Source organism: Chiloscyllium plagiosum, chromosome 16 (genome assembly GCF_004010195.1).
Source record: "Chiloscyllium plagiosum isolate BGI_BamShark_2017 chromosome 16, ASM401019v2, whole genome shotgun sequence".
In the NCBI taxonomy this organism is placed as follows: Eukaryota; Metazoa; Chordata; class Chondrichthyes; order Orectolobiformes; family Hemiscylliidae; genus Chiloscyllium; species Chiloscyllium plagiosum.
The window spans coordinates 51,022,827-51,035,929 of NC_057725.1; the positions used below are offsets into that span (position 1 = coordinate 51,022,827).

General features: G+C 40.8%; 1 protein-coding gene across 3 annotated transcripts in view; it reads left to right on the forward strand.

The window, feature by feature from the left end:
* The window catches only part of hps5 (HPS5 biogenesis of lysosomal organelles complex 2 subunit 2), a 62,188-nt gene that overhangs the window by 2,944 nt on the left and 46,141 nt on the right, over positions 1 to 13,103 (forward strand). For 2 of the 3 annotated variants that reach the window (XM_043706101.1, XM_043706100.1), the window contains exons 2-4: positions 6,711 to 6,919; positions 8,826 to 8,936; positions 10,522 to 10,586. In XM_043706101.1, the coding sequence (XP_043562036.1) occupies positions 6,815 to 6,919; positions 8,826 to 8,936; positions 10,522 to 10,586 (281 nt within the window). In that variant the 5' untranslated portion in view covers positions 6,711 to 6,814. The remainder of the gene's footprint in view (positions 1 to 6,710; positions 6,920 to 8,825; positions 8,937 to 10,521; positions 10,587 to 13,103) is intronic. The other variant, XM_043706102.1, reaches the window with a different exon arrangement.

Sequence of the window (13,103 nt, forward strand, 5' to 3'; positions counted from 1 at the left end):
ACTGATTAGTAAAGTTAATCACATAGGATTCAGGGAGAGCTTGCCAATTGGATACAAAATTGACTTGATGTTAGGAGACAGGGTGATGATGGAGGGTTGTTTTTTGGACTGGAGACCCGTGACCAACAGTGTTCCACAGGGATTACTGCTAGGATCTCTTATGTTTGTAATTTATGAGAATTTATATGATTTGGATGAGAATTTAGGAGACATGATTAGTAAGTTTGCAGATGATACCAAAACTTGGTGGTATGGTCAACAATCAAGAAGGTTATTTGAGATTATTAAGAGATCTTGATTAATTGCGCCAATGGGCTGAGGAGCGGCAGATGGAGTTTAATTTAGATAAATGCGAGGAATTGCATTTTGGTAAAACAGATAAAGGCAGGACATATACAATTAATGGGAGGGCCCTGGCTAGTGTTGTAGAACAGAGAGAACTAGGGGTTCATGTACATATTCTTTGAAAGATGCATTACAGGTAGACAGAGTGGTTAAGAAGGTGTTTGGCACGCTTGCCTTCATTGCTCAGACCATTGAATATAGGAGTTGGGCCATCATGTTGAGATTGTACAGGATGATGGTGAGGCCACTTTTGGAGTACTTTGTACAGTTCTGGTCACCCTGCTATAGGAGGGATATTATTAATTGAAGAGAGTTCAGAAAAGATTTATCTGGAAGTTGCCAGGACTGGAAGGTTTGGCTGAGGATAAGGATATGCTGAGACATTTTCACTGGAACATAGGAAGTTGAGAGTGACGTTATAGAGGTTTATAAATTCAATAGCAAAGGTCTTTTCCCTAGGGTGGTTGAGTTCAAAACCAGGAGCATGTATTTAAGGTGAGTGGAGAACGATTTAAAAGGGACCTGAGGGGCAACTTTTTCCCACAGCGGGTGGTTCATTTGTGGAATGAACTGCCAGAGGAAGTGGTAGATGCAGGTACAGTTAGAACATTTAAAAGACAGATACATGAATAGGAAAGGTTTAGAGGGATATGGGCCAAGTGGGATTAGATTAGTTTGGGAAACTTGGTTGACATGGATGAGTTGGATCAAAGGGTGTCTGTTTTCGTTTTGTATGACTCTATGACTTTATGACTTAATGCTGAGTTTTATCCCTCACTCAACTGCAAGTGTACCATATTCCTTTATTCATTCTGTATATTCCCGCACACTCCAACCGAACAATCCTATGCAGTCTTGATGCTTAGGTGTGACACGTGCTACCCACCTGTCAGTGATCTGTGAAATATTCTGTCCACACTTTCTTTGCCATGTGTGGAAATATTCCCTGCACTTTCCCATACTGTTGCAACATGTACAGCCTCACCTACATTGTTTTTGTGTGGAATATTAATTTTCACATTAGCTGATTATGGAACATGCACTTGCTATATGATCTTCTGACATGCCTTATGGGCATAATTGGGTTCCCTGTACTGGCTTGCTTGTATTTTGTACTGAAGGAAGATAGGATATCTATCTGTTTGCCATTACCAACTGCTATGCCTGTGTTGGTCTAAAGCTGGCCTTCTGAACTATCTGAAACTGAAATGTGTTTAATGTATCAGTTGTCACGCCCCACTGTTGCTGTCTGTATAGTGCTTGCAGCTGATTTTGATTTATTTTTATTTTTACACAGGATGGCACTGTTGCCATTTATTCCCCATTTCTAACTGTCTTTGAACTGTGGCTCACTAGGGCTACATGGAGGTTAGTAAGAGACAGTTATATTTCTGTGGATCTAGAATCGTGTAGGTCAGATCAGGTAAAGACAGCAGATCCCCTTCACGGTGAAAATTAGTTAATGAGATGGATTTTATGACAGTTGGCCATTGGAATTTTTAAAAATATGGCTTTATTGAATTAAAATTCTACCATCTGCCATGATGGAATTCAGGCTGTTATCCCCAGATCATGAGTCTGAGTTTCTGGATTATTAGTCCAGTATCATTACCCATATGCCACCACCTCCCCAGCTAGGAGATGTGCCATATAATTTTCCGGAGCAATTGGTAGATTTGAATGGTTTATTACTTTCTGCTGTTTCAGATTATTGGGCAGCTTAGGACAATGTTGGCTCAGCTTCTTTAGGCCTGCGTTGGTCTGAGTTGGTATGTGTTGTCATGAATTAGCCAGACTTTACAGTGCGATATTGTTTCACTCTCCTACACCATTGCAAAGCTATGAGAATGTAAGCTCTGTAACTGGGACGAGGAAAAAATTGATGTCACATGCAGCTGCAATAGGAGCCAAGATTGCAAAGTCTCAAAGGGCTTCTCACATCCACCAATTATTCTTCTAAAGTCAAATCATAAAACCCTGTTACCCAGGGCTGGAAATCATATGAATGTGATGGACAGGAAAGTGAGCATCAGGATTCCAGTGTAGCATCTAATAATCTGGGAAAGGTAAAAGGATAGCTATTAAAAACTTAGACCAATTTAAGGAAAAAGAAATTTGGAATTCCCTTGTTAAGCTCCAATACCAATTAACCGTATCTGAAAGTTCCACTGTAAGTACTTGATATATCTGGAATCGGTTTAGCTCAGTTATAGAGTCATAGAGATATACAGCACGGAAACAGACCCTTTGATCCAACTCGTTCATGCCGACCAGATATCCCAACTCAATTTAGTCCCACCTGCCAGCACCTGGCCCATATCCGTCTAAACCCCTCCTATTCATGTACCCATCCAGAGGCCTTTTAAATATTGCAATTATACCAGCCTCCACCACTTCCTCTGGCATCTCATTCCATACATGTACCACCCTCTGCGTGAAAAAGTTGCCCCTTAGGTCTCTGTTATGTCTTTCCCCTCTCACTCTAAACCTATGTCCTCTAGTTCTGGACCCCCCAACCCCAGGGAAAAGACTTTGTCTATTTATCCTATCCATGCCCCTCATGATTTTATAAACCTCCATAAGGTCACCCCTCAGCCTCCGATGCTCCAGGGAAAACAGCCCTAGCCTATTCACCCCCTCCCTATAGCTCAAATCCTCCAACCCTGGGAACAGCCTTGTAAGTCTTTTCTGAACCCTTTCAAGTTTCACAACTTGAGACCAGAATTGCATGCAATATTCCAACAGTGGCCTAACCAATGTCTTGTACAACCGCAACGTGACCTTCCAACTCCTGTACTCAATACTCTGACCAATAAAGGAAAGCATACCAAACGCTGCCTTTACTGTTCTGTCTGCCTGCGACTCCACTTTCAAGGAGCTATGAACCTGTATTCCAAGTTCTCTTGTTCAGCAACACTCCCAAGGACCTTACCTTTAAGTGTATAAGTCCTGCTAAGATTTGCTTTCCCAAAATGCAGCACCTCACATTTACCTAAATTAAACTCCATCTGCCACTTCTCAGTCCACTGGCTCATCTGATCAAAATCCCTTTGGAATCTGAGATAACTTTCTTCGTAATGGACCCAGCACTAATCCTTGTGGCACTCCACTGTTCACAGGCCTCCAGTCTTAAAAACAACCTTCCACCACCACCCTTTGTCTTCTACCTTTGAGCCAGTTCTGTATTCAAATGGCTAGTTCTCCCTGTATTCCATGAGATCTAACCTTGCTAACCAGTCTCCCATGGGGAATCTTGTTGAATGACTTACTGAAGTCCATATAGATCACGTCCACTGTTCTGCTGTTATCAATCCTCTTTGTTACTTCTTCAAAAAACTCAATCAAGTTTGTGAGACATGATTTCCCATGCTCAAAGCCATATTGACTATCCCTAATCAGTCCTTGCCTTTCCAAATACATGTACATCCTGTCCCTCAGGGTTCCCTCCAACAACTTGCCCACCATCAATGTCAAGCTCACTGGTCTATAGTTTCCTGGCTTGTCCTTACCACCTTTCTTAAACAATGGCACCATGTTAGCCAATCTCCAGTCTTCTGTCACCTCACTTGTGACTATCAATGATACAAATATCTCAGTAAGAGGCCCAGCAATCACTTCCCTAGCTTCTCACAGAGTTCAAGGGTACACCTGATCAGGTCCTGGGGACTTATCCACACAGAGCAGAATGATGTCAATAGCGTGGGTTCAATTCCCATTACCGTTTGTGGTTCCCATGAAGGACTCTCCTTCTCAACATCTTCCCTCGCCTGAGGTTCGGTGGCCTTCAGGTTAAAACACCACCAGTGGCTTCTCTCTAATGACTATGGTGACCCAACAACTTGATATCATCGTTTTTACATAAAGTTATAGAGATGTACAGAATGGAAACAAGACTCTTCAATCCAATTCGTCCGTGCCAACTAGTAATCCTAAACGAATCTACTCCCATTTTCCAGCATTTGGTCTGTATCCCTCTAAACCCTTCCTATTCATATAGCCATTCTGGTACCTTTTAAATGTTGTAATTGTACCAGCCTCCAACACTTCCTCTGGCAGCTTATTCCATATGCACACCGCCCTCTGAATGAAAACATTGCCCCTTAGGTCCCTTTGAAACCTTTCCCCTCTCATTATAAACCTATGCCCTCTAGTTTTGAACTCGCCTACCCTGGGAAAAAGACCCGGGCTATTCACCTTATCCATGCCCTTCATGATTTCATAAACCTCTACGAGGTCACCCCTCCGTCTCTGATGCTCCAGAGAAAATAGCCCCAGTCCAGCCCATTCAACTTCTCCCCATCGCGCAAATTCTCCAACCCTAGAAACATGCTTGTAAATCTTACTTGAATCCTTTCATGTTTAGCAATGTCTTTTCTATAACCAGAAAAGTGGCTTCACCAATGTCCTGTACAGCTGCAGCATAACATCCCGACTCCTATACTCAGTGCACTGATCAATAAAGGCAAGTGTGGCAGATGAATTCTTCATTACCCTGTCTACCAGCAACTCCACTTTCAAGGAACTTTGAACCTGAGCCCAAGCTGTCTTTGTTTGGTAACACTTCCTAGAACCCACCGTTTAGTGTATATGTCCTGCCCTGTTTTTAGTCTTACCAAATTGCAACACCTTACATTTATCTAAGGTAAACTACATCTGCCATTCCTTGGCCCATTGGTCCATCTGATATTGTCAGCAGTGACCGGAAGGGTGTCCAGAAAGTGTAAAACCAGAATGGACTCTTCAGGTGGCAACACCACCAGCGGTGTGTCCACCAGTGGCATGTGTCACGACATCCACGTTCACCACTTTGCTCCGGGATGGTGTCCTGCACTCAGACAAAGAGCCCATCGATGAATTCAACCCGAAGCTGTGGGTGGTACATCCCTGTCCTTTTTAGGTATCCTTAGCAGGGGTTTGTGGTTCGTTACTTTTACAACTTTACATTTGGATACGTTCATGAATAGGAAAGGTTTGGAAGGAAATGGGCCAAGCGCAGGCAGTTGGGACAAGTTTAATTTGGGAATGTGGTATGTGTGGATGGGTTTTCAGTCAGGGACAGGGTCTGTTCCATGCTCTGTGACTTGCTAGAAAACAAAATCCTGGCATCTATACATATGATGCAGAAATTACGTATATTATCTGAGCACCTTGACTGTTACTGACCTGACTACCTCATGGTTGTCCTCACAAGATTTAAGAATTGTCTGCTTAGTTTTTTTCTATGCCACTGGCACTGATCATGATTCAGTAGAGATTTATGGTGTATTATACATGAGTCTCTTTCCTATTCCAGTTTTTGTTCAGATTCTTGTACAGTGTTATATATGTGTTTGGTGTTAGCCCTATCCATGTGCATAATACACATAACACCATTGCTGATTGTCATCTGTCAGGTGTGTGTTATCAGATTGTAGCACTTGTCTCTCATTCAGAGACTGTTTTGTGAATGGTTTTCAGAATATCTTTGTTTAGATGATTAATAAAGATTGTGAAGAGCAGTAAACCTAATACTGAGCCCTGTGGCAATCTATTTGTGACTGCACACAGCCGCTACCATTAATAACAATCCTCTACTTCATTCATATAAATAATTCCTTATCGATCTAAGATCTGTATCCAAAATGTTTCACCTCATTAAGTAGCCTCATGTCTGTGAGGGAGGGTAGCCAGGAATTTATAGATGGACTATCTGATTCATGCCTGACTCTGCTTTATTAATGGCGCTGCGGTTGGGTGTTACACGTAAACCAAGCCTTTCTTGTGCTTCAGTTGCATTAATTGGGGATTATTTTCATGTTATGATAGTATACTTTAATGGAAGGTAAGATGAACTGCATTATCCAATATCACTTGTTTTATACCCCTACATGCACTGGCTGAAACTAATAAATCCCTCTCAAGTATTGCAGGATTGCAGATTAAGATGTCACTGTTGTGCACAACCAACTGCTTGGAGATATCAGGGAAAGTTGTGGGACACCACTTTCCCCTACCGACACCCCTTCTGACATGGGTGTGCAGCTTGACTGGTGCTCAAGGGTCTGAGCCCTCAGACATCTCCCATATACTCCTGACATCCTGTGTATGTTTATTGTGGCGTGCTTATGATTATGCACTTATTTATTTATATACTCATAAGTTGAAATAGAAGCAGTTTGTTATCCTGGACCCCAGTTGTTTAGAGAGCTGCATTCACACTTGGCTTCAAATTTCCTATTTTCTCTGACCTTTAGCTAGCAATGGCTATGTTTTTGAAATGATGGTGTCTGCGATAATGTTAAATTGTACTGTTCTGGTGGAGGAGTAGGTCTTTTGACTGAAGTTAAATTGCTTCCCAGTGATTTGTATCCAATTACTTTCCACAGCACAAACATGGAGAATCTGTAAAACAGACTGTGAACAACATTTACGAATCATATCTTCTGTCAGTTTTCTCGTTTCCATCGAAACACATTCACATACTGTTGCAATGTCATTGCCAGTGCTCCCAGAGCCATGCAGCCATGTCCTCACAGAGTTGGACTTCCTGGATCCCCTTTTATCTGCTCTGCGGTTAGATTCAAGCAGATTGAAGGTGAGTGGAGGTGTGGGTAGGCCACAAATCACAGTGCTTTCATCAATTGAAGTTTATATTTTTATTGGAGGGAAACTGAGTGATTATATTGATCCAAGTTGATCCAGTGATCAGATAGTACTATGCACCAGTGATCTATTTTGTGTTAGTTCTGGGTTTTTGTCGCTAACAGCTGTCAGGAACCTATGGGAATTGTAGACCTTCCCTGTGAGATGGACAATGACAATATTTTGATGAACACTACAGGTGCAATAGTTTTCAGGCAACTTTCCTTTAAGTCCTGTCGTCTTGGTCTGCACAGTAACTCACTTGCACTGATCGTAGGGAAAAAGAAATATGGTAGGAAAACAGCACAGTGTTCCTGTTACAAATTAAGGTAAATGTAAACACTTCTGTTAAAATGGAACTATGGGATGTTAAAGACAAAGGTATGACATTTGCCATGTCCTTTCTGCTATGACATGGAGAGGAGAGATGAAGGCCAAACTTTCATTGGTGGGATATGAGAAGTGGTATTTCCTGAGGAGCTATACTGCAGCCTGAACTGTTCATCATTTATGTTAATAATTTGAATAAAGAATTAGAAGGTTGTGTATCCATAGGAGCATTTAGCCTGTAAAGCCCGCTCTGCCATTTAATATGATCATAGCTGATCAAGCACTTCAATTTCTCTGACCAACACTTATCTCCCTAACCATTTATGCCAAAAATATCAAAAGGTTATCAACCATTACTTTAAATATACTCAAAGATACCTTCCACAGCCCTCTGGAGTAGTGAATTCCAAAGACTCACCACCCTTTGAATAAATAAATTCTTCTCACGCTTTCATAAATAGCAACCCCCTTATTTTAAATTGAACCACTGGATCTAGATATCCCGACCGCAGGATACATCTTGCTTGTATCTGTCTATCCCTTTGAGAATTTTGCAGGATTTAATAAATCATCATAAAGATCTATAGCACAGAAGAGGAGCCCCATGCCAGTCAAAAACAGCCACCTAACCTAATTCCATTTTTCAGCACTTTGCCTATAGCTGTATATGCCTTAGCATTGTAGATGAACATCTAAATACATCTTAAATGTTGTGAGATTTCTGTCTGTTCAACTTTTACAGGCAGAGTGTTGCCTGTAAACATTTTCCAAACATTTTCCTCAAAATCCTCTATCCCTTACTTTGAGAGCACTTCATTCTTTGAAACTAGCCAATACATGCCTGGTTTTCCCAATCTTTCTTTACAGGACAGTCCCATCAATGGGAGGAAATCTGGTAACTCTTTACAGCACTCCCTCCGTGGCAACAATGTCTCTCTTCAGATAAGTAAACCAAAACTGCATACAGTACTCTAGGTACTGCTTCACTAAGCTCCTATACAATTGGTCAATACTTCACTTCTGTACTGAAACCCCTTGCGAAAAGGCTACCATTCCATTAGCCTTTCTGGTAACTTTCTGCCATGGCATGTGAGCTTTCAGTGACTTATTGACAAGGGCATCAAAGTTTCTTTGTACATCTGTATTTCCCAACACCTCACTATCGAAGAAATACATTGCCTACCTGTTATTCCTACAGGAATGGTAAATGTCACATTTTTCCACATCATATTCCATCTACCAACTTCTTGTCAAATCACTAAGTCTTTCCCAATCCTCCTGAAAAAAGTTTTACATCTTCCTTACTCTCCCATTCCCAAACAGCTTTATGTCATCTGAACATTTTGTTCTTCTGAACTGATGGAAACTGGTCACTGAGTAAGGATAGATTTCATATAGCGACTGGTGTAAGATGCTAGTAAGGATTAATTGGTGGGAGGGCAGGGGTTCAGAAGGTGGAAAGATGACTTTGAGATTATAACTGTGAAAATATTACAGTGCATGTTTGAAGGATCTTTTTTTTTTCTCAGTGTACATGCTTGTCAGTGTCTCGGAAGTGGCTAGCTCTGGGCAGCTCAGCTGGTGGCCTGCATCTAATTCAAAAGGATGGCTGGAAACAAAGACTAATGTTAACCCACAAGGTAAGAAATTGAATTGGTGCAGCATAGAAATTGTTATATAGACCTGTTTTCTTAGGATGAAAATGTGAACTTCTGAATTAAGAGTAGGAATAGGCCACATGGCCCATCATTCCTACTCTGCCAGTGAGATCTCACTCCACATTCTTACTTGCTCTAGTAATCTTTCACCTCCTTTGCTTATCAAGAACCTATCTACCTCTGCATTTAAAAATATTCAAAGACTCTGCTTCCACCCTTTAAGAAGAGTTACGAGGATTTATGCCCCTCTGTGCAAAAGATTTCTCCTTATCTCTGTCTTTAAGTGGGTGACCCCTAATTTGTAATAGTGTCCCTTAGTTCTAGATTCTCCCACAAGAGGAAGCAATCTTTCCACATCTACCCTGTCAAGATACCCTCAGGATATGGTTTGTTCACTCAAGTTGCTTGTTTCTCTATAATCTTATACAGTGTATTCTAACACAGCCAAGGGAGAATTGATACTGAATGCTGAAGTATTTTGTGGTATGGTAATAATTTCACTGTCTTTACCTCTTTGATAACTCAGTTATGCCTGCCTTTTAAATGAGTAAGACAGACCTGAACCCAGTTCTTTTTCTCAGTCTACTGTACTACATTTGCTTTTTTTAAGTGGGTCAGCATTAGGGCTGCTGCAATTGTCCTGGCTAACCTAGTGAGAGAAAAATAACATTGAGTTCCCTTGTTTTTCATCACTGAAGTAACATGCTAGAAAACATTCTCTTGCAGATACGTGAAGTCAGGATGAGGCATGAATATAGTGCCCTCCACGACTGAAAAACTTGCAAATGTTTGTCCTCTAGGTTCAGACATAATGAATGACCACTGGTGAAGTATTGCTACCTTATTATAGCCAGCAACTACCCACTACAGTCCTCTTTGGCAGACTCCTTTAAGTGAAGAAATCTATAGGTTCAAACTCCACCCATAAGATTTGAGCAGATAATCTGTGCTGATACTTCAGTGCCATGCCACGATTCTGCTGTATTTGGAACTCTTTTTCTGAGGTGATGTTAAACTGCTTGTCCTCATTAATGTAAAACATTGGCATTATTCAAAGAGTGAAGATTGTCTTCATGCCCTGGCCAACATTCTTTCCTCAACTAACTGGTGACTTGTTTATATTTGGAGGCCTTTTTTTTTTACTTCCAAAACCAGCATCCAATGTGTTCAAAAGCTACTGATTTGGAACATTGAGCGCTTGGTATAGTGTTTGTATAAATGCAAAATATTAATTTAAGCAGAGGAAGAGTTAGGGCAAGTGACAAGTTTAAGAAAAATTAAACATGACTAGTTGGTAATTTTAACATATTTAGTCTCTTAGCTCCACCATTCTAATGCCTTGATCAACCGTACTGTCTTGCATGCTGAAATGTTTGGTAGTACAAGCACTGCAGTGTTTCCCTCTCCATGACTTAAAAGCAGCAGTTTTGCCCTGTCTACAGGAAAGCTGCATGAGGGCTCAGCAGAGAAGTTCAAATTATTTTAATTACAAACAAAACTTATTTTGTGAAGCTATGTATTTGATTTTAGAATGATGGGAATTTGTAAAGGTTTTTTTGTACTGCAGGAAGGAGCTCTTACTCATGTTGCTTGCTGTCAGCACGATGAAGACTATGTTGCTGTGGCAACCAGGCAAGTGTACTTTATTATTAGAATTGCAATTCTGGATTCTTCCAGTGCCCTGTAGCAGCCTCTCTTAGTTCACACGATTTACAAAAACACTAATAGATGCGGTTACTCTCTTTTCTTTAAGTCCAAATTGAAAAATAAAGGATTGTCCTTCCAAATTTTAACCACTTTTTTTTCCACTTTAACCACTTTAAGTGAGCATCATTTCCCATATCTAAGAAAAGGGTTTCACGGGTTTCACGGCCTTCACTGATATTCAATTAAAAATTATTAGTGTACCCAAGCTGAGGGGGTGACCTTATTGAGGTTTATAAAATCATGAGGGGCATGGATCCGTTAAATAGGCAAGGTCTTTTCTCCGGGCTGGTAGAGTCCAAAACTAGAGTATATAGGTTTAAGGTGAGAGGGACAAGATATAAAAGGGACTCAAGGGGCAATGTTTTCATGCAGAAGATGGTGCATGTATGTGATGAGCTACTTGGGAAGTGGTAGAGGCTGGTACAATTACAGCATTTAAAAGACATCTGAATGGGTATATGAATAAGAAGGATTTAGAGGATAATGGGCCATTATGGCAAATAGGACTGGGCATGGAGAGGTTGGACCGAAGGATATGTTTCCGTGCTGTATGTTTTTATGACCCTAAGAAATCACTTTTGATTAGTTAAGCTGAGGGCTGTAACCTGTGCCACCACTGAATTCACATTTTGTTCAGAAAGCAATACAGGTTGTTCTCCTATAATGCTGTAGTTGCATTCCAACAATACCCTTCTTAATAGAAAATCACTTAAGAGAAATAATGGGGCTAATGGGAAAAGTGGGTTTGGGGCAAATCAGCAAAAAATAATACTCACAGCTGCTCAAAAATCACCCAAAGAATAGCACCGCCTAAATGAAGGTTTAAATCATATTTATTAACATAAAAGCAAATCTAACACATTACATTGAAAAAATATTGTTGATGCAGGGACAGAGGCTGGTCGTCATCACCATCTTCAAGTGTTTGGAACAGTGGGTGTTTGTGGTTGATTGTCTTCTGACTGTTTCTTGGGGATTGGTTTAGATTGTGTGATATGCAGGTACAAAAGCAAATTAGAAAGGCAAATGGTGTATAAAAGAGAAATGCAGTTCTGCAGGAATTATACAGTGCTTACACAGGAATTATACAAGAATATTCTTGGCTCCAAGGGAGAGCAATGAACAGTCATTAGTTTAATCTTTGAGATGAACGTGCACAATGTTTAGTACTGTACCCCTCGCATGCTCTGACGGCAGCTGACATAAGTACACGTGCAGAATGAAGCGTGCAAAACGATCGCCACTAGAATCACACTATTGCGAACAGAGGTAAGCAATTTCAAAACTACCATTCCCTAATTCTTCAGTGACATTATAGCCACATTGTGCTGCTTAAACATACTTTATATGAGAACCACCTGCAGAATAGAGCTATATTAAGCTTTCCTTGGAGCTTTAAATCAGAAATAAATAGGTTAAAGTTGCTAGAAAGAACCAGCAGTAGTAAGAACATGAGTCATAAAGTAGGTGTTCAGTTATCTGTTCATACAATACACAAGTGCAACATGCACTATCTGCAAGATGAACTGCAGAAATTCATTGAAGATCCTTAGACAGCATTTTTCAAATCCATGATCACTTCTATCTAGAAACTCAAGGACAGCAGATATATGGGAACACCACCACCTGCAAGTTTCCCTCCATGCCACTCACCTTCTGACTTGAAAATATTTTATTGTTCCTTCAGTGTCACTTAAATTTAAAAAGGAAATTGATTTCAATTTAAAAAGGAAATTGAAGGGAAAGTTAGAACAAGAGAAGTCAAGAAAGACAACTGTATTAATGAGGCAGAAAACTCGAAAAGGCATCATGTTGTAAGGTTGAGTGAAATAAGGGTTGATGGGAAGGGTAAGAGCAGTAACAAATTAAAAATACTATACATGAATGCACGAAGCATTAGACATAAGATGGATGAGCATGAGGCTCTTTTAGAAATTCGCAGATACGATATTGTGGGGATAACTGAGACGTGGCTTCAAGTGGACAGGGCCTGGGAAATAAATATTCAAGGATACACGTGTTATCGTAAGGACAGACTGATGGGCAGAGGGGGTGGGATGGCCTTGTTGGTAAGGGACAATATTCAGTCCCTTGCACGGGGGGACCTAGAGGCAGGAGATGTAGAGTCAGTGTGGATAGAGCTTCGAAATACTAAGGGTAAAAAGACCCTCTTGGGAGTCATCTACAGGCCCCCAAACAGTAGTCTGGATGTCGGATGTAAGTTAAATCAGGAGCTGAAATTGGCCTGTCGCAAAGATGTCACTACAGTTGTTATGGGAGATTTTAACATGCAGGTAGACTGGGAGAATCAAGATGGTATTGGGCCACAAGAAAGAGACTATGTGGAGTGCCTCAGAGATGGATTCTTAGAACAGCTGGTGCTGGAGCCGACCAGGGAGAAGGCAATTCTGGATCTGGTATTGTGCAACAAACCAGAATTGG